The sequence below is a fragment of the Musca domestica genome, unplaced genomic scaffold (genome assembly GCF_030504385.1).
Source record: "Musca domestica strain aabys unplaced genomic scaffold, Musca_domestica.polishedcontigs.V.1.1 64, whole genome shotgun sequence".
NCBI lineage: Eukaryota > Metazoa > Arthropoda > Insecta > Diptera > Muscidae > Musca > Musca domestica.
The window spans coordinates 4,619,517-4,642,713 of record NW_026712373.1 but is presented as its reverse complement, the minus strand read 5'-3'; the positions used below and the strand labels follow the sequence as shown (position 1 = coordinate 4,642,713).

Sequence of the window (23,197 nt, the reverse complement as noted above, 5' to 3'; positions counted from 1 at the left end):
AAAAAAATGTTTGTGGTCTTGGTTGGCCCCGTTTCTGGGCGTCTTATTTTGTGTTAGATGGTGTTTGCGCGTTTTTTACAAAATATACTAAAAAATGAAAATGATTTTCATTTCGAATCTCCCAGCAGTAGCAGGTACTAAAGAAAAATATTCTTTTTTTGAGTTTTATATTTTCTCCCCCCCCCCCAATCCGACACACACACACACACCCTTGCAAAGACTTCCCACAAGCAGACACAAACACACACACACACACACTTTGAGATATAAAAATCTTCATCATCACCATCATCATCATCCACAAAACTGTGGCTGCCAGCTTTATGATGTCTTTCATATACACAATCGTATATGCATGTACGTATGTCTGAATGTCTGTAGAGGCTGTTGGCTGGCTGGTTGGCTCTCACGTTCCCGCCGCTCAATAACCAAAGAATTTCATATTTTTGCAAAACAAAAAAAAAAAAAAAAAAAAAAAAAAAAACACACAACATGAACAAGAAGCAAAAAAAAAAATAATAATAATAAAAATACTATACACAGAAATCGCCAAGAAGAAGATGATGATGATGACGATGAGGATGATTATTAAAAAAAAAAAACACGACAAACGAGAGAAAACCCAAACATCATCAGAAATACCAACGAGCGCCAGGCCCATCCAATATTTGGAGCAAATCATCGCCAGCGTCGTCATCATCATCGTCGTCGTCGTAGTCGTGGTTGTTTCTGATTTTTATTAAAACATTCCCACATAAACGAGTTAATTTTCATCATGGATCTGATATGAAGAAAAGTTTTATTGTGATTTGTTGATGCTACACCCTACATTGGGTAAATGACCACCGACAAAAATAGGAATGCAATTTTTTTAAAATATTTCTTCAAAGACCAGAACACCAGCAGTGATATGGTAGAATCATATGTTTTAGGACAATCAATGTTTTTTTTTTGTATAAAATATAATAATTTAAGGACTGTCAATAAATGTTTTTTAATGGACTATATCAAATTATATTTCTTAAAAATGTGGATATATTTTAATTTTAATTTTTTTTAATTTTAGTTTTTTTAGGGACTATTAATCTGCATGGGTTTTATTTCCAAAAATCTTTCCACGAAAAAAAAATAAATAATTAAAATAAAAAATCAAGAGTAATCAATTAATGTTTTTATAAATTTTTGAGGGCCTTGATCAGTGAGAGTTTATTTTTTATGAAGTCTTCTTTTCAAAAATATTTTCATGGACTCGGTAAACCATGTGTTTTTAAAAATATTTTTCAAAGACCATCTATTTATGTTAATTTTTAAGAATTTTTTTTTAAGGATTTTCAATTAGTGCGATTTTTCTAAAGGATATTTTTTCACAGGACTATCAATTCACGTGGATTTTTTATATTTTTTAATGATTATGAACAAGCTTTATTTTTTTTTAAATTTTGGAAGACTATTATGAACAATATAATATGGATTTTTTAAAAATATTTAAAAGACCACCATTCAACGTGGGTTTTCAAAAATACAGTTTCAAACACCATTCGTTAATATGTATTTCTAGGACTACCCAAATGTGGACTTTTTAAAAATATTTCGCCAAGACTATCAATTAACGCGGATTTTTTTTTTTAATATTTTTCCAAGGACTATCAACCCACGTGTTTTTTTTTAAATAATTTTCAAATTCTATAGATCAATGTAAATTTGCAAAAAAAAATTTTTCAAGGAAATGTCTATAAACATTTTGTAAAAACTATTCTTTCAAGGACTATCGAAATGTTTTAAATTTATTCGATTTTAAAAATATTCGATTTAAATCTATGTGGGAAAACTGGGCAGGTCCTTCTAAAAGATTTCTTTAAAAATCCACTTTGGGATGAGCTGTTGGTCATTAAAAAATATTACTAAAATATGACCCTTGCATGATATGTTGGTCCTTTTTTTTATTCAAAAATGCTCGAACTATTTTTTAATTATTTAATTCTTAAAATAAACAAGATTAATTTTTTGGTCCTTTATTTCATTGTGACATTGAAAAGTACTTTTTTTTCTCAAAAAAATGTGTTAAAGAAAATGTTTCAAGGACTGTTAAGAATTTTCAAGGACTATCAATTCGAATGGATTTTTTAAGAATATTTTTTCAGGGGCCATAAATCAACGTCGATTTTTAAGAATAGCTTTGCAAGGACTGTTAACAAACAAGGGATTTTAAGGATTTTAGTTAAGGACTATAAACGATGTGAATTTGTTAAGAATATTTTTATAGAATATCAATCTACATAAATTTTCTAAAATTATATTTTTTAAGGTCCAGCAATTAAGTTTTTTTAGGAAAATTTGATAAGGACGTTTGAAGATAAAATTTTCAAAGGATTGATAGATTTTTTATGAATTTTTTCTATATGATTTTTTTAAATATATTTCTAAATTTAAATATTTTCTAAATGAAAGGTCCATTTAGATTTTTATGAACATTTTTTTAAGTATATTTTGTTGGTCCTTGATTAAAAAATTTTATAATTATCATAAATTTAAAAAAATCTACTATCCACGTTTGGAAAAATGCATAACTTTATATAAATTAAAGTTTGGATGACAAAAATTAAAATCCACTTTGGGATGAGTTGGTGGTCATTAAAAGATATTGTTGAAATTGTTGAAATACCAAGATCTTTTATTTCAAAAGAAAAAAAAAATTACGACAGATTTGTTGGTTCATTAATTCTTTAAAACAAAAATCCAAAAAAAAAAAAAAAAAAAATGTTGATCCTTTAATTCTTTAAAAAAATAAACGAATGACTTTTTGGTCCTTTAATTAGAGACAATAAACAAGATAGATTTGTTGGTCCTTTCATTCTTAAAAAAAATCACGATTGAGTTTTTGATCCTTTAATTCTTTAAAAAATATCCACGAATGATTTATTGGTCCTTTATTTCTTTAAAAAATTCACGATAAATATGTTGGTCCTTTATTTCATTAAAAAATCTACGATTAATTTGTTGATCCTTTAATTCTTTAAAAAAATCATGATTCATTTATTGGTCCTTTACATTTAAAAAAAAATTCACGATTAATTTGTTGGTCCTTTAATTCTTTAAAAAATCCACGAATGATTGTCGATCCTTTAATTCTTTAAAAAAATCCACTTTTTTTTTTAATTCTTTATTTGATTAAAAAAATCCACAATTGATTGCTAATCCTTTACTTCATTAAAAAATGACCTTTATTTCAATAAAAAATCCACGATTGATTGTCGATCCTTTATTTTATTAAAAATATAACTATTGATTGTTGATCCTTTATTTCATCATAAAATCCACAAATTATTTGTTTGCCCTTTATTCTAATTTTCAAAAAAAGTCCCCAATTGAATTTTGGCCCTTAAAATCATATGTCTTTAAAATTCATGCTCGGATTGGCTCTTGGTTCTTGAAAAAAAAAAATCTTTTAAAAAATTCACTTTATCTTCCTGAAAAAATTGATAAAAATCCACGTTTCTGGTATACTGATCCTTGAAAGAAAAATATATTTTCCAAAAAAAAAATTAACTTTTGGGCGGTCTACTGGTCCTTGGAAAAATATTCTCAAAATTAGATTAGTCGGTTGGTCCTTATAAATATATTCGTTTAAATATTGACATTTTCTATTGCTCCCTGAAAAAATATATTTTCCAAATCACTTTTGGACGATCTGCAGGTCCTTGGAAATATATTTTCAAAAATTCATGGTTGATTAATCGGTTGGTCCTTAGAAAGATGTTCACATTTGGATGCTCTGTTTGCTGTTCTTTGTTTAAATCCTGCCTGGCTCTTCTATTTCCCCCTCTTCTTTTTTCCTTTTTCGTTTTGCAATGTATAGAAAACTAATAAATTTTTATCAAGGATATTATAAGGATAATCATGTTCATATGTATTCATGTTGTTTGACTGCCTAATGACCATCATCATTATCATCGAAAAACAACAATAATGAAGTTTGTTTTATGCCTCTGTCCCATGGAATCAAAGTAGATTTCCCAAGCCATCAATGCCAGCCCCACATACACTGGATCCAACTGAACAATCCGGCGAACGTGCCATAGCTCAGGGTAGGTATTCAATGCTTTGAATATTTTTATGTGGCTATTAAAGAAGATTTGCTTTTTTGTTTTTGTTTATGATTTGATTTGCTCTTCCTCTCGCCACGTTACGTTCTATTAAATATTCTCAAAGATGTTTGAGTGTATTTCCTAGATTTGGATTTTGACTCACAGTGAGTGGGGAGGGTGAGAGAGTGTGTATGTGTGTGTGCGTGGGGGTCAGAACAGCAATTGAGTAAAAGAGTGGATGCTGCCGCCACTCATTTCTCATTTCCAAAGCAAAATGAAATTGAAATGAAAATGTTCACTTACCTACCATAATATTGAATTTAAAAGGAAAATATTGAAAATCATGTACTTTTTTGTTTACGGGAAATACTCTGTGCCAGTAAGTTAGGGGAGATGGGTCCATTAATCACATCATTTAAAAAAAGGCTTAGTCAAAGGGGTTTATTTTTAAGAAGAAAATTGTGATTTCCTTGAATTCAATGAATATGACATTTTTTCCTGGGAAAATATTATGCTTTCCACTTAAAAGGAAAATTTCCTTTTTTGTTTTTTCTTTCGCTTTCATAACAAGGCCACCATTATTGTGTCAGTTTTGACAAAGATGCGAAAAAGGGGGTGAATGTACGAGTATCGGTTTCAGTCGAAATATGACAGGTGAAACATGTTTGTAATATATATGTTAATTTATCCCCCAAAAACAAAAAAATCCTCTACTACGCATTGGCTATACACCAAAATGTGAGAAAAAAAGCAGACCTTAAAATTTGTTGTTTATTCAACCTAAAAATAAAAATAATATTTTCTTTTTCACAAAGGTAAAACAAATTCCGCATCCCAAAATTTCGCCTTGCCAATATTTTCCCAATTTATTTTTATTTTCTTTTTAATTTGACATTAATTTTGTGTCTATTATTGTTTGAATATTTTAAAATAAATAAATATAAAATTTAAAAAAAAAAAAAGAGAAAGAAACGAAAATGTTTATGTCTAAATATGAACTTGTCGCTGACATGAAAACAAAACAATAATAAACTTTTTCGAAAAAAATGAGCAACTAGAACGTCTGATTATAAAAACAATAATAGCAACAACAAACAAACATTACTTAATCATTTGTTTGTCAACAAATCATTTAAGAAAATGTTAAAACGCAACAGGCATTTTGGACAGTGGGACAAAAATTCGTGACTAAAAATTAAATGGATTTGGGGGACAAATAACCATGTGAAGGTTTTTTAAGGTGGATTAATTTAGTTAAAAAAAATTTTTAAGGGGTATGGTAAGGTATTTCTGTTAATATTTTTAAAAAATATAGACTTGATTTTTTTAAAACATTTAAGGTCATTTTTAAGCGTTATTAAAAATTAAAATTTGGTTGGCCTTAATAACATTTTTTTAAATAAAATTAACATTTTTCGGCCTGGGGGTCATTGAATAATTTAAAAATTTAGTATGGACCCTTGAAATTTGTTTAATAATTAAATTATATAATTAAATTTAATTATTAATTAAATTTTATTTGTAATTGTAATTAAATTGTCCTTAAAACATCACGGTGATTTTTAAATTTAATAAATAAATATTTGTAAGTATTATATAATTTATATATTTATTATTTTTAAATAATAAAATATATTAAAGTAAATATAAAACTTTAATATATTTTATTATTTAAAATTAAAAACGAATTAAAAACGTAAATTTCTTAAATATTTTTTAGGAACAATATGGATTTTATTACCAATGTGGTTTTTATTCTTAAGATATTTTTAAAGATTTTTTCAAAAATATTTTATTTATATCAACTTGGATTTTATAAAAAATATTTTAAATATCAACGTGGATTTAAAAAAAATATATTTTAAACGATTATATCAACGTGGATTAAAAAACATTTTTTTAAACGATTATATAAACGTGGATTAAAAAAAAATATTTTATTTATATCCACATGGATTTTATAAATAATTATTATTATTATTTTTTTTTTTTTAATATTTATAAGGATCATTTTAATGTGGATTTTTAAAAAAAATATGTTTAAAGATTATTTCAAAGTGGATTACTTAAGAAAAATAATTTTAATGGATTAATTCAATGTGGATTTTTAAAAAAATACTTTTTATCAATTATTAAATTATTAAACAATATTTTATATCGACGTGGATTACTAAAAAATATTTTATATCAACGTGGATTTATAAAAAAATATTTTATATCAACGTGGATTTATTAAAAAATATTTTATATAAAAGAGGATTTAAATATTTATATTTTTATATTTTTATATATTTTTAAAATATTTATAAAAACGTGGATTTACTAGAAAAAATTTTATATTAACTTGGATTTATTAAAAAATATTTTTATCAACGTGGATTTATTAAAAAATATTTTTAAGGATTATTTTAAAGTGGACTTATTAAAAAAATATTTTTAAGGATTATTTTAAAGTGGACTTAATAAAAAATATTTTTAAAAATGAGGATTTATTAAAAAAATATTTTATAAAAACGTGGATTAATAAGAAAATATTTTATATCAACGTGGATTTATTAGAAAATATTTTATATCAACTTGGATTTTTTAGAACATATTTTATGTTAAAGTAGATTTATAAAAAAATATTTTTTACCAACGTGGATTTATTAAAAAAAATATTTTTAAGGATTATTTTAAAGTGGACTTTTTAAAAAAAAAAGTTGTAAGCATTATTTTAAAGTGGGCTGTTTAAAAAAAATAGGGATTATTATTTTATAACCACTATTTAGGATTAATTTTTATAAGTATCGTATAAGTATTATATATTTTTAAATATTTTTCTAAGTATAATTAACTTGAATTTTTTACCAAATTTTTTTAGGATGATTTGTTGGTCATTAAAGATTATAATTTTATAAAAATCCACGATAATATGTTTTATTAAAATCCACAAAAACATAATTTCATAAAAATCCACCAAAACATAATTTTATATAAGTCCATGAAAAAATAATGTTATAAAAATCCACGTCTAGAAGAAAAAAATAATGTATAAAAATCCACGATTGGATGAAAAACTAATTTTAAACGCTGTATGAAATAATAGTTTTACAAAAATGCACGTGCGGATGAAAACTAATTTTATAAAAATCCACGAAAACATACTTTTATAAAATCCACGTTTGAAAAAACAAATTATTTTATACAAATCCACGAAAAGAAAATTGTATAAAATTTAATGTTTGAAAAACTAATTTTATAAAAATCTCCAAAAGTATACTTTTATAAAAATCCACGTTTGGATAAAAAATATCCACGTTTGAAAGAATAAATTATTTTATAAAAATCCACGAAAACGTACTTTTATAAAAACACGTTTGAAAGAACAAATTATTTTATAAAAATCCACGAAAACATAATTTTTTTAAAAAATGATGTTTGAAAGAATTATTTTATAAAAATCCACGTTTGGAAGAACAAATTACTTTAAAAAAATCCACGAAAGCATAATTTTATTAAACTTATTGTTTGATTGATAAACAAATTTTATAAAAATCCAAGTTAGGATGACAAATTAATTTTATAAAAATCCACGTTTGGATAAAAAAAATAATTTTATAAAAATTCACATTTGGATAAAAACTAATTTTATAAAAATATATATTTGGATGACAAGTTAATTTTATAAAAATCTAGTCCATGAAACAAATTGTTTAAATCAAAAAAAGTTAACGCAACAGCCAGACTGACGGACGGACAGCGCTAGATCAACTTCAAAAGTCCTAAAACGTATTTCAAACCCCGTCAAACCCCGTTATTTCAATGAGACATGTATTGGTCGTGACGGAGGGTTAAAAAACTCTTTCTTCCCATTTGCCCCACTGTTTAACGATGCAGAGCGAATTATGTCTGTGCATCAATCAGCACGTCCCTATGGCCTAAATTACTGTGGCGAAGATGAAAACTAATTGAACACAGCACAAAAAAAAAAAAAAAAACTACTCAAATGACCTTTAACGTTTTGCAAGCGTAAAATAAATAAAAGAAAAGTAGAACGCAAAATATTATGAGAAACCCCGAGGAGGGGTGGGTGGTCATAAAATATTAACTCGTAATTTAAATACTTATATGGGTTGTTAAAGTGAAATGTTTGTTTACAAATAATATGGAAATGACTGTTAATCTCCTCAGAGAACTTGGAGAGTGGAAGATGATTTCTAACAAAATTTCGAAAATGCGCAGTAAACCCTGAAATCAATAATAGTTATTGCTAATATAGTTAAAACTAAATTCAAATTTTACTTTTTGCTATTGAAATCAAATTTTGTGATTATCTGACAACATATAACAAAACCTATCTACAAATGTATTTTTATACATTTAAATGTCATATTAAAGAAAAAAATGAGATTATTCATAGGAAATACTGTCAGCCAGCCAGTCAGTCTGTTACATTACGTAGCGCAGTCACATTTCCTATATCCGGTTTGAAGAACATGTCGCTGTAACATGTGAGACATACAAACCTACCGCACAACCTTATAACAAATCCCTCCTCTTGTTCTATCCTCCTCCTTAATTTATTCTCTATTATACCCAGTTTTTTTTTCATTTATTCCCCGAGTATGACACACAAAAAAAAAAATTCCTATCACATGCATCAATCTCTTTTTTTTCCCATCGTCACGAGGACATTTCACTGACATTGTTGATGATGCCGATGACATTTGTTGTTAAAGAGAATTATGCAGAGAGAGAGAGAGAAAAAAAAACACAACAAAATACCAATGTAAAAAATGTTTTAATTAAGAAAACGAGACAAGTGAACTATATTTTTAATAAACTACAACATTACTCATCGAGACATTGTAAATTAAATAAATAGGATGACGAGCATGGGAGGAAATCGTTTTGAGAAAATCGAGGGATTTCTTATGATTGCGCAGGATGCTAGAATATTAAAAAATACTAAATATATTAATTGTTTTTTAGCAGGCATTCTTAGAAAAAAAAATCAAAAATAAATTCCCCACGAAGGACGTTACGGATGGCGTATGGGCGTTGACGTTAATCATACGCATCCTAATACCCAATTCTTGGATTTTGAGTTTAGAATATCAATTTTTGAAGACTACATTCCTCGACAATCAACGTTTTAATTTTTTTTTTAAGAATTATCACCAACTCTTGAACCAATTACATTCAAGAATATATCTTCATTGAAAATCAAGCCGATGTTTTTAAATATTTTGCCACTAACTATATGATTATGTTGTGTTATAAAAAAAGTATATATAAAAATCCACATTTCGATAAAAAAAATAATTTTACAAAAATCCAAGTTTGGATTAAAAAAATAATTTTATTAAAATTCACGTTTGGATTAAAAAAAAATAATTTATTAAAATTTACGTTTCATAATATATAGAATAATTTTATAAAATTTCACGTTTGGATCAAAAAATAATTTTATAAAAATTCACTTTTGGTTAAAAAAATAATTTTATTAAAATTCACGTTTGGATTAAAAAATGATTTTATTAAAATTTACGTTTCATATATATAGAATAATTTTATAAAATTTCACGTTTGGATCAAAAAATAATTTTATAAAAATTCACTTTTAGTTAAAAAATAATTTTATAATAATCCACGTTTGGATAAAAGAATTATTTTATAAAAATACAATTTAGGATAAAAAATAATTTTATAAAAATCCATGTTTGGATTAAACAAAAAAAAAAAAAAATAATTTGATAAAAATCCACGTTAGATTCAAAAATTAAAATTAAAAATAATTTTATAAAATTTCACGTTTGGATAAAAATATAATTTGATATAAATCCAAGTTTTGATAAAAGAAATAATTTTATATAACTCCACGTTTGGATAAAAAACAAATTTTATAAAAATCCACATGAAAAATCCATATGAAAAATCCAAAAAAAAAAAAAAATTAAAATTATTTTATAAAAATCCACATTTGGATAATAAATGAATTTATTAAAATATCCACGTGTGTATGGAAAACTAATTTTATAAAAACCCAAGTTTGGATAAGAACTAATTTTATAAAAATGAAAAAATAGTTTTTAAAAAATCTTAATTATGTTTTTTTCTTCAAAATTATTTTTAATTTATTTTTATTTTTAAATTGAAAACCGCGATTTCCTTAAAAATAGCTTTTTTAATATTTTCTCAAGGAACGTCAACATAGATTTTAAGAATATCAGCAAGGACAACTTCAACCTGGATTTTTAAGAATTATTTTAACAAGGACTATTCAACCTGGAATTATTTACATATTTTTCAAGGGTTATAATTAAATACGTTTTTAAGTATCGAGGATTATCGAAGTGCTTTTTTAATATTTTTTATAGAATTAACAATCAACTTTTTATATTTTTAAGGACTATGATATATATATGTTTTGAATGACCTACACTTTCTGTATTTCCTGAAAATAATTTTTTCAAGCAGCGGTTTCTTAAAGTATTACGAAAGTGAACGGACTACGAACGTAGGTTTAATAATATATTTTCGAGGACTACTAATGCGATTTTTTTAGAATTTTTCAAGGACCAGCAAACGACGAGTATTCTCAAGGACTAAGAAATAACGTGGATTTCTTTAAAAATACTTTTCAGCGCCATTAACACGGGTTTTTTCATATTTTTAACAAATATTTTTCAGAAACATCAATGTGATTTTTTTATATTTTTCAAGGACTATCACAAAACGTGGATTAATAAAAAATATTTTTTCAAGGACTATCATAAAACGTGGATTAATAAAATATATTTTTTTAAGGACTATCACTAAATGTGGATTTTTAAAAAATATTTTTTCAAGGACTATCACAAAATGTGGATTAGTAAAAATACTTTTTCAAGGATTATCACAAAACGTGGATTAATAAAAAAATATTTTTTCAAGGACTATAACAAAACGTGGATTAATAAAAAATATTTTTCAAGGACTATCACAAAATGTGGATTAGTAAAAATACTTTTTCAAGGATTATCACAAAACGTGGATTAATAAAAAATATTTTTCTATTTTCTCACAAATATTTTTTTTACAATTTTTAAATATTTTGAAAGGACTTTCTGATGACATTTTAAGGACTTCTAGAGAATTTTTACAAAAAAAAAAAAAAAAAAAAAGAAAAATTCAGGGATTAAAAAAAGTTTTTTCAAGAATATTTTTCCGAGGAACCTCGATAATATTTTAGAGGACGATCAACGATTTGCATTTTTGGAAAAAAAAATCAAAAGGAATGATTGCAAAATTTTGTTGAAGAAACTGTTTCGAGTTTTTTTAAGTATTTCGTTAAAAAAATACATCGAGATTCCCAAAAATTGACCGTATTATGAATTTTTTTGTAGCATATACTTTTACAAGGACCTCCACGTTTTTAAGGACTCGAAATTTTAATGTATGTTTTTGGGGACTCTCGACATGAATTTCTAAGAATTTCTTTCAAGGACTCTTAACGTGGACTTTTAGTATTGTGTTTTTTAATACGGAGAACATATTTTAAAAGGAATTTATAATTATTAGAGAATTTTTAAAATTATTTTTACGAATGTCAATCGATTTTCATAAAACATATTTTTTGAAGAACTATCATAAGTTTTGTGGCACAGTTTTTAGGAGTATCGGATTTTTATAATTAAAAAATTAAAAAGAGGACTATTAAAGCGATCAACTTGGATTATGAATATTTTTTTGAAAGCTTGCAAAAATCACTCAAAAAAAATAAATTATTTAAAAAATATTTTTTCGAAGACTACTAAGCAACATTATAATATAATAAAATTTTTCAAATACTTTAAAATGCACCAATAGATATTTTAGTAGATTTTTATACCCTACACCACAAGGTGATCAGGGTATTATATCTTTGTGCATTTGTTTGTAACAGGCAAAAGGAAACGAGATAGACCCATAGTTCCTTTTGATGATCTCCATAGAATCACATTCTGAGTCGATTTATGCATGTCCGTCCGTCTGTCTGTCCATGTTTTTTTTTGGTAAATAAAGTACAGTTTGCATTTATTGTCCTATCCAGATGAAATTTTGCACAAATCATTTGTTTGGCCCAAGGACGAACCCTATTGAAATTGGAGATAATCGGTCAAAATTTAGATATAGCTCCCATATATATCTTCGTCCGATTTGTCTTTTATTGTGTATCAAACGTGTAATATCAGGCCGAATAGTATGACATTTTGCATATACAACCAAATTAGGCCTGAAAATAATTATGCCAAATTTGATCGAAATCGGTTCAGATATAGCTATAGCTCCCATACATATTGTTCATCCGATTTGTTATTTTTCTCCTACGCAGCTGTAATATGCACTCTGTAACAACAATATTTGGGGAAATATATAAAATACAGCTCAGAAATACATTTGCTAAATTTTATCGAGATCGGTTCAGATTTGGATATAGCTCCCTTATATAACTTCGTCCGATCTACCTTTTATTGTACAGCAAACGTCTAATATTTGTCCAAATGGAATGGAATTTTGGCACTTACGACCGAATTGAGTCTAGAAGCTAGTATGTCAAATTTGATCGAAATCGGTTCAGATATAGCTATAGCTTCCATATATATTGTTCATCCGATTTGTTATATTTGTTACCCACAGCAATATGCACTCCATAACAACGATATTAAGGGAAATATATCAAATATAGCCCAGAAATATCTTTGCCAAATTTTATCGAGATCGGTTCCGATTTGGATATAGCTACCATATATATCTTTATCCGATTTTAAATTAATTGTGCACCAAATGAGCAATATAAGTCCGAATTTAAAATATGCAAATGCTTCGGCATATTTAGTCTTTGAACTTTAAATTATAATTATAATCATAGCGTGTATGATTGATTTTTCCCATAAAACTTTTAATTGTTATGCGGAGCTCTACTAAATTAGCAAAGTGGTCTAGGGTATCATAAAGTCGGTCCCGCCCAACTTCAAGACTTTCTTTACTGTTTTTTTTTTTTTTTTTTTTTGAAGTCGCTACCGAATCCACGTCAATTTTTGAAGAATACTTTTGGAGGATCGTTAAAGTGTTTTTAAAGATATTTTACACGGACTATCAGAATTGTCAACGTGGATTCATTTACAATATTTATGAATATGGATTATATATGACTATTTTTTTAAAGGACTATCAACGTTATCAATACATATTTTTGAACAATTTCGGAACACCGAATCCATCAACGTGATGTTGAATTATTTTCTTGGGAAGACTTCTAGCAATTTGATGAAATACACAAAACTTTCCGATATTATTCATTATTTCTTCGAATAAAAAATGGACGCACGAGCATGGAGGCGTATACGTATCGCCTGTCAATCATACGTTGGATTCCCCGAACAAGATTTGTATTCTAATTATTTATAATACAAATAACTTGTTTGGCAATGACGTAGAATTCCGGGCGGCGTCGTGTTTCCCCTACATAAATTGTCTGGGAATTTTGGTACTACAGGTAATTGCTTTTTTTCAAAAAAAAAAAAAAAAAAAAAAAAAAAGGAAATAAATAAACAATAGTAACAAAAAATAAATTTTATTTCGAAAAATTGTGGAAATTTAATTGTCAGAAATTTTTAATATTGTTCAAATTATTAATTAAATAATACAAATAAAAAGCAACTTTTAAAGAATATTTTCCCTTGGAAGTTTGCAAATTTAATTTTTAGAAAGTATCGTTTTAATTCTGATTAGAATTATTAATTATACAATAAAAATAAATAAATTTTAAACAATAATCATGGAATGTTTCCCCCCTAGAATCTTGGAAATTTAATTTTTGTAAATTTTATTTTTTCCCAATTTTTATTAGAATTATTAATTGTTGTTGATTAAAAATAACTCTCACTGTAGTTGTATGCAAAAAAAAACCTCTATTTAATTAGAAGGTTACCACCTTGAAGAAATATTTATTTTTCTTCTTTCGAAAACATCATTTGATATTATTTTCTTTAGAATGGCGATGACGATGATGCTGATGCCGATGGGAGGGATATCAGAGAGCGAAAATGTTTCATTATTTTTTCCCACAATGTGACCAAGTTGTTGGCGTCCATCATCAATCATTCAGTTGAGACTCACGAGTGTTTTCTTTCGTTTGTACTTTTTTTCTCAGCATATTTTTTTTCTTTTTTAACAGCGACCATTTGTATTGAAAAGTGCACGACGTGTACATAAATATTTAGCCAACAAAACGACCATCATTGAGAAATGTAATGAAAGAACATTTGTCAATGTTTAATTTTTTTGGGGGGTTTCTTTTCTTGTAGAGGGTTTTACGTTTGTTTAATAGAAAATACGCAAAATCGAAATAAAAAATTGTAGGCAAATGTAAATAATGTCAATATAAAATTGTGGGGACGTAAAAGAGCCTAGGTTTTTTTTAGATGCTAATATATGCACATGTTAATGGCAATGACCTTAAAAATGAAATGCATAACATCTTTTGGGGTTCGGATAATCGATAATAACTTGGTTTTAATGTGAAATTTTAGGGTATATAAGAATTCCTTAGTAACGTATAAGTGCTGTCGTCACTCATACGCAGCGAGTACCCATTTGAGAACTTTATTTTAATTTTATAGTAGTAATTATTCTATCTTTCGAGGACTAAGTATGAAAAAGAGACAAACGAACTATATTTAAAACAAGTAAAAAATTATCGGCCGGTTTTGCCGACAGATGTATACCTTCAGCCAATGTTCGATTATTTTAAAATATGGAGTTGGTTTTGAAAGAATGGGTCAATATTGTCCATTTCATATCGGACCTAAAAAATACGATATAATATTATTATGAATAAATTCCATATTCATCTCAGGATTCTGGTTGAGAGACATATATTTAGATATTGCAAGTTGTTAAGAATCGCTGAGTTCTTTCGCAATTTATGACAGATAAGAATATTAAAAATTGTGTCTCTTTGTGGGTGAGGTGCCAGAAGGAGTTCGCAGATATATAGCATCTTTACAACAGATCTTGTGTTAGCAAAAATGTTTGTATGTGTGAAATTTGAAGAGGTTTGGATTCTTATTTCGCTTTCTTTGAGCGTTTTGTTTTTTAAAATCTTGAACCCTATGTGGAGCAGGTAGCAAAAGAAATGGTCCGATCTCTATCATCTTTATAACAGATCTTATGTTGATGGAAATAATTTAGATGTACCATGTATGGAATGGAATCGGATGTTGATTTCGTTTTTTATGAGTTTCATGGATATTCAAAAATTTGGGTGTTTGTGTGTGAGGTACCAGAAGGAGCGCACACATATTGTCAATTTTCGCACCAGACCTAGCACTGGCGCAAATATAAGGATATGCAAAGTTGGAGCAAAATCGGATTATCGTTTTTCGTTTTGTGCAAAAATAAGTATTTTTTGAAAATTTCGACCATTTGTGGGGGAGGTACCAGAAGGAGTGGACCGATATATTCCATCTTAACACCAGAGCTTGGGTTAACATAAATATTAGAATGCGTGAATTTTGAAGACAATCGGACTCTTACAACACATTTTATGAGAGTTGTAATTATTCAAAATTTTGAGTGTTTGTGTGGGAGGTACCAAAAAGAATGGACCGATATTGTCCAATTTCGCACCAGACCTAGTACTGACGCAAATATTAGGATATTCAAAGCTGGAGCAAAATCGGATAATCGTTTTTCGTTTTGTGTAAAAAATATGTATTTTTTGAAAATTTCGACCATTTGTGGGGGATGTACCAGAAGGATTGGACCGATATATTCCATCTTATCACCAGACCTTGGGTTAATATAAATATTGGGATCTGTGAAATTTGAAGACAATCGCACTCTTACATCACATTTTATAGGAGTTGTAATTTTTCAAAATTTTTACCCTTTGTGGGGAAGGTACTTGATAGAGTGGACCGATATTGTCAATTTTCGCACCTGACGTAGCACTGATGGAAATACTGTGATTTTAAAAATTGGAACAAATTCTAATTACCTTTTCTCTTTCTGTCGAGTAAAATATTTTCATTGAAAATTTCGATCTTTTGTGGGGGAGGTACCAGAAGGAGTGGACCGATATTGTCCATCTCCGAACTCAATCTAAGTTTGATAATAATATTACGATGTACCAAGTTTGAACGAAATCGGATACTCTCTCAAAGAGTTATCGTGCACCACAGGCAGCCACACAGGATGACGGACGGACATTGCTAGATCGACTCCAAATGTCCTGAAACGGATTTGTTCCAAAGAGACTTAGGGTTTAAAACCGCTATTTCGATGAGGTATTTTTTGGCCGTATTAAATGATACATACCCTATTTAGCCATATTTCTGAGGGTACACAACCTCTTTCTCTATATATGTGAGCTGAAGGGTCTAGGGTTTAGGTGAAATAAACTTCCTTCGTAAGAGGTGATCTGAATGGGGCCTCTTTCAACTGACAAAACAAACCTCCTTCCAAACCTGAATATGTATATATATTTCCATTAGTAAGAGAGAAACGAGCAGGCGGATTTTTATGCTTTTTCCTGAGAGGATTTTGAATCTCATCAGGTAAAAAGAAATATATTTCATTTATCTCGGGGTTTAAGCGAAATATGTACCCAGTATAGGAAGGAGCTTTAGTTGAAAAGGTTTTTATCCATCCATATATCCATCCTAATCTGATCAGAGTAAGAACTTATTTTTGGCATTTTTGTTGATTGTCTATTTTTCCACACCTAATTAACGGAATGACCTCAGATGTAATTTTGAAATATAGTTTTCAAATACTCTCTGAAATATAATCCTTCCTTAGCTATTCAAAATATAGACCTATTGTTTTTTTTTTTTAATTGAAGAGTGAAGCAGGGAAGACCATGATCTCCTCATAAATTTCCTTAATTTTTGTTTAGGGATATTCACTCCCGATTTTTTTGTAAAAAAGAGTCGAACTTCCTTTAGACCAGACAAAACGAAAAGCTTGTCCGATCCGCTTTGAGTTTGTTTTTTTTTTTTCTATAGGCAATTTTATCATATTTTGAATAATGTCTTTCTATATGAAGTCTGAACTTATATTTACAATTTTTTTTAACAACACGTGAAAAAGCAGCTAAGTTCTGTCGGGCCGAACTTTTAACATCCTCCACCATTTTGAAGAAACTTGATAAATTTCCAAAAAAAACTGTCGAAGAATACCGCTTAAAGAAAACTCCTTATATGGGGGCTATACAAAGACGTGGTTCTGCATTAGTAATTTTTTGTCATCGGCTATTACGAATTTTAAATACGAAATTTGAAACAATTCAAAATTACAAATTTTTTGAGTATATTTTAATAACTAAAACTGCAGGATTCGTGTATTTAAAATATGATCAGATTGTAATGAAACTACATATTCGAAATGGTTTGTAGGTCATCATAACCAATTCAGTCCTTTCCTTTGAATTCTTTTACGTTTTCTCCCCTAACATTTCAAACGAAATAAACATATTTTTCTTGTTCACATTTGTCGATCGCAATAATAGCAATATTTCTTAGATTTCCCACTAATTGACGCAATTTTCATAACGAATAACATTTGTAAGCTATAAATTTTCAAATCAGTCCGACAAAAAAAAATTGTGAATAAAATTGCTTTTCAATATTAAAATTCAAAAATTAATAGATATTTTCTGCCTATAGCGTATAAAACAAAATCACCGTACGTACCACGTGACGTATGATTGTTTATAATAAGTATACGTCACAATGACCGCTATTTATAATAAATTCAATAAAACCAGAGCAATAAACACCCTTTTCTCTAAGGAAATTCACCAATTACAATTCTATTGAACCACAACAATTTCTCAGTATTATTTACACTAAATTAATAATATAAATATTTATAAATAATATAATGTAAATATACGTCTATGTAAATTGGGTAATATGAAAAATTATTACGATTTTTAGAATAACAAGACCAAGAAGCACATCAACTACAACAACAATGCTATCAACAAATAAAATTGACGTAAACATGAACTCATTATTAAGAATTTTCTAAATGGGATTAGCACAAAAATATTGAGAAAGAATACCGTTATGGGAAATTAATTGTTTTTGGGCGAAATAATATTTTGCAGAATGTGTGACAAGAAAAAGAGAAAAATACGTACGTGCATCGATGTAAAAGAAATGTTAATTGAGGTCGGAAGAAAAATTCAATGAAATTTATTAAAGAAAAAGAAGGTAAAAATAGGGGTTTTTCGATTTTTAAAATTTTTATTGAAAAAAATTAAACCTATAATATTTTAGTGACGAACTTTAAAAAAATTAACAATTTTCGAAATTAAAAAAAATATATATTTAAGGAAATACGTTTTTTTTATAAATTTAGAATGAAATACGCAGACAAAGGTAGTTCGAAAAACCCTATATTTAGGAAAAAAATCTTGAAACAGGCTATCATAATTTTGGCAATACAAAAAACCTGTTTAAATTTAGTTGATTGAAAGTGCTTTTTGAGCCATTGTTGAACCGTTGAATTCTTTTTGCTTTCTAATTTGAAGATATTCATGGGGTTTGAGATTAGTCAGGAGGTAATTGCCAAGGTCATATCAATGATGAGAAATTAGTTTTGAAAATTGAAAAAAAGTCAGGGATAACCGCTTTATCGAGTATCAATATCGATTTTGTATAGAAATACGTAAGGTTAGGTCAGAAGTGAATAGCTGAAACCCTTTTACAAGAATATAACAATTGAGCTCAGTTTTTGTATAGAAAGAGGTCCTTTCAAGGTCTGCTAAACTAGTACACAATGTCAGTATTGGGAATAAAAAATAAAGTCAAAGCGACTCGGGTAAAGTTTCCTTTCAATGTGATCTTATAATAATTTCTGGGAAAATATGCCTATTAAAAAATCAGAGGAACTGATGAGGGCTGGTGGAACTTTCCAAGGCCATGTTCTTCCTTCCTTCTAAAAGATAAAAAATAGAAATTGCCAAGGTATATCCATAATTGGAACAGCTAAAAAGGGAGGATGCTATTTTAGAAAGAAACTGTAAACTGCAGTGCCATCTTGGGTCACCCCGTTGATCAGGTGTGATAGGAAAAGACAACGTTTCTATAAAAATGAGACAAATGAGTCCACACTTTAAGGAGATATATATATGTGTGTAAAAATCATTTCTGGTACAACTCTTTACACATTTGGCAAAATAGGCCCAGATGGGAAAAATTCTAAGAGAAAAATCTTATTTCTGGCTCTCCTAAAAAATTACATTATAGATTCATATTTTGTGGCAAAAATTACAAGAGGCTTGTACGTTTTGTTTAGATCTTTAGAAAGGCATATTTTCACAAAAAAAAAAATAAATAAATAAATAAATAAATAAATAAATAAAAAACAAAATAGTTCAGGGGCTGGAAAGGGCTCTCAAATAGAAAAAGGGGCTGCCTTCATACAGAAAGGAGTTCCCTTCAGCTTTCCTACAGAGAATAAGGTTTCCTTTAGTTCGTCTATTACGAAATAAGCTCCCTACAGCACTCCAACAGAGAAGGAGGTCGCCTTCAGTTTGCCTAAAGAGAAAAAGGTCGCTTTCACTTCACCTATAAAGAAGGAGGTCGCCTTCAGCTCGCCTATGTAGATTGGTTTCTTTTAAGTTCGCCTATGGAGATAGGCTCATTCAAGCTGACATATGGAGATTGGTTTCCGTTAAACTCATTTATGGAGATTAGGTTCCTTCAAGATCGCCTGTAGAGAAGGAGGCTCTCTTCAACGTTACCTATGGACATAGGCTCTTTTTAAGCTTAGCTATTGAGATTGGGTCTCTTCAGGATCGCCTATTGAGATAGGCTTCATTCATGCTCGCCTATTGCTATCCCCGCCTATTGAGGTAGGCTCCCCGTCTATTTAGTTTGGGATAGGCTCCTCTTCAGGCTCACCTATACAGATTGGCTCTTTTCATGCTCAGATGTGCTTCCCTTCAAGTTCATCTATGAGAGATAGGCTCTTTTCAAATTCGCCTTTCACCTTTCAGGCTCGCGTATAGAGATAGGCTCCATTTCGGGCTCGCCTATGGCGATATGCTCCCTTCAGGCTCGCCTATGGCGATATGCTCCCTTCAGGCTCGCCTATGAGAGATAGGCGGCCTTCAAGCTCTCCTGTGAGAGAGGCTCCCATTCAAGCTCGTCTATGGAAATAGACTCCCATCAATCTCGCCTATGGTGATAGGCTCCCGTCAAGCTCGGCTATGGAGATAGGCTCTCTTAAAGCTCGCCTATGGAGATAGACACCCTTCAAGCTCGCCTATGGAGATAGGCTCCCTCAAGCTCGTCTATGGACATAGGCTTCACTCAAGCTCGCCTATGGAAACAGGCTTCCCTTCAAGCTAGACTATGGAGATAGGCTCCCTTCAAGCTCGCCTATGAGAGAAAGGCTCCCATTCAAGATAGTTTATGAAGTAAGGCTTCCTCAGGCTCACCTATAGAGATAGGCTTCCCTTCAACCTAGACTATAGAGGTAGACTAGCCTTTAGGCTCGCCATTGGAGAAACAAATCACCCTCAAGATATAGGCTTCCTTCAGGCTCGCTTATGAAGACCATCTCTCTCCCTCCAAGCCCGCCTACTTTGCGATATAAACTTTAAAAACGTCGATACAAGTCTCCTCTATTTTAAGCTTTAGCTTTTTACCGATGATGAACGCTTGGGATTTTTCGTATTGTACAGTGTCATGTATCCTTATCGGCAGGACATTTCATTCCCTTTATTATACCCTCCACCATAGTAAGGAGGGTATATTACGTTGGTCATTCCATTTGTAACACCTCGAAATATACATTTTAGACCCCACAAAGTATATATACATATTCTTGAGCAGCATAGAATTCTATGTCGATTTAGCAATGTCCGTCCATCTATCCTTCTGTGGAAATCACTCTAGCTTCCGAACGAAATGAAGTTGGTTGATAAAATTTTACTCAAATGTATATTATGTCTGCAGGACTTTTGGTATTGAAAATGGGCCATGTAGATGCACGTTTTGGTAAAGTCCCCATATAAAGGTACCTCCCGATGTTCGGTATTTTGATGATTTTTGCGACAATATTCATCGGAATTGTTTCAAATATGGTACTTGAAGTTTGAAATAAGCACTACTGCCTTTGACAGAAAATTGTCTCTGCAGGTCCACGTCCTCGTATAGCCCCCATATAACGGTAGCTCCCGATATTCGGTACTTTGTTGATTTTAGCAACATTATTCACTGGAACTGTTTAAATTTTGGTATTTAAAGTTCGTAATGGATTCTACAGTCTAAGACAGAAAATTGTCTGTGCAGGTCCACGTCTTCGTATAGACCCCATATAACGGTAGCTCCCGATATCAGGTATTTTGATGATTTTAGCTACATTATTCACCGGATATGTTTCAAATTTGGTACTTGAAGTTTGAAATGAATACTACAGCCTAAGACAGAAAATTGTCTGTGCAGCTCCACGTCTTTGTATAGCCCCCATATAACGGTAGTTCTCGATATTCTGTATTTTGATGATTTCAGCAATATTGTTATCCTTTCAAATTTCATTTTGGAAGATCCTAATGGGTACTACAACCTATGGAAAAAAATTGCCTGCATAGGTCCGCGTCTTCATATAGCTGCCATATAACGGTTGCTCCCGATATTCGGTATTTTGATGACTTTAGCGACATTATTTGCAGGAATTGTAACAAATTTCGTATTTAAAGTTCATAATGGGTACTACAGCCTATGACAAAAAATGTCGTAAGCAGGTCCACGTCTTCGTAACGTCTCCATGTATCAGTTTTTATTTAAGTGGTAGTTTCCGGAAGTTTTTTGAAAATTTTCAAGTTCCTACCAAATGGTGAAGGGTTTTAAAGCTTTTGCTGCTTTTTTACTTGTTTGTAGTGCACAGGGTTATTTATCCTTATTGGCAGGACATTTCATGCCCTTTATTTTTATTTATTTATTTAATTTTATTTTTTTTTTTGAAATTTAATTATTTTGGGAGCTCTCTTAAAATTACCACATAAGTGAAAGATTTATAACAAAACAAATTATATGAAAATACAACACATTTAAATATTTTAACACTTGTTAATATAAATAAAATAACTACATATTTATCCAAGAACATATCAAAAAAAAAAAAAAAAAAAGAATGGAAGAGTAAACATTCTGGTCTTTCAACACAAAAATAAAAATAATTGAAATAAAATTTTCTATTTTTTCTCTGATACTGCCATGTTTGAAAACAACCAAAAAATGTATATAGTAAACAATATTTATATATATAAATTTTTTAAATAATTTATTTTTTACGATTATTGTAATTATTTGAATATTTTTTTTTAATTTTTTGGTGAGAAATGGAATAAAGTGCTCGAAAATGAAAATTCACACAATCAAAGCATTCTTTGGCATTCGTTTGTTGGGATACAATTTAAAAATATATGTGCATATGTGTATGTTTTTATTTTCGATTTATTTTGAAGGTGTGCACTTTTGGAATGTCTATGAATACGAATTTTTGTTTTTAAATTTAGCGCACAAAAAAAAAAAAAAAGAAATAAAAATATAACAATTTGGTGTGAAAAGCGCAAAAGAGTATATATTTATAAAGCATAGTAGAGTATTTTCAAGTCCCCCCCTCAAAAGCAGCAGCACACGGGAGGAGAAAGCATTTTGAAACCACCATATGGATGGTTTTTCAATATTTTAATATATATTTTTTTTAATTTTATTTTATCTACATCGAAAAAAAAAAAACATAATCTTATGAAAGTTTATGCATAATGTGAGTAGAACACATATTATGTATGGTTGGTATGTATGGTTGTATGCTAAATAAAAATAGTTAGAGATATAGAAAGAGAGAGATACGTACGATCTGTCAATCAGGATGGAGGCCTCCTGTTCTTTAAACCTGTAAGGGTTACAACAAATAACAACACAATGAACGTTTTGATTGTATCACAAGAGAGAGAGAGAAAGAGAGTTATGTATTTTCATTTTAAGACAAGAGAAGATTTAAAAAAAAAACAGAAACAACAAAACGGGATCCGCTCAAAGATCCCTTAAGAATTTGTTTTGCTATTTTAACAATAAGCCAAA

The 23,197-nt window shown here is 29.0% G+C and overlaps 1 protein-coding gene across 1 annotated transcript in view; it reads right to left on the bottom strand.

The window, feature by feature from the left end:
- Positions 1 to 632: 632 nt before the first annotated feature.
- LOC131805906 (cAMP-specific 3',5'-cyclic phosphodiesterase, isoforms N/G-like) overlaps positions 633 to 23,197 on the bottom strand; it is a 77,323-nt gene continuing 54,758 nt past the window's right edge. Inside the window, exons 4-5 of the mRNA XM_059129669.1 lie at positions 22,971 to 23,009; positions 633 to 729 (exon numbers count right to left, since the gene is read on the bottom strand). Of these exons, the coding sequence (XP_058985652.1) occupies positions 633 to 729; positions 22,971 to 23,009 (136 nt within the window). The remainder of the gene's footprint in view (positions 730 to 22,970; positions 23,010 to 23,197) is intronic.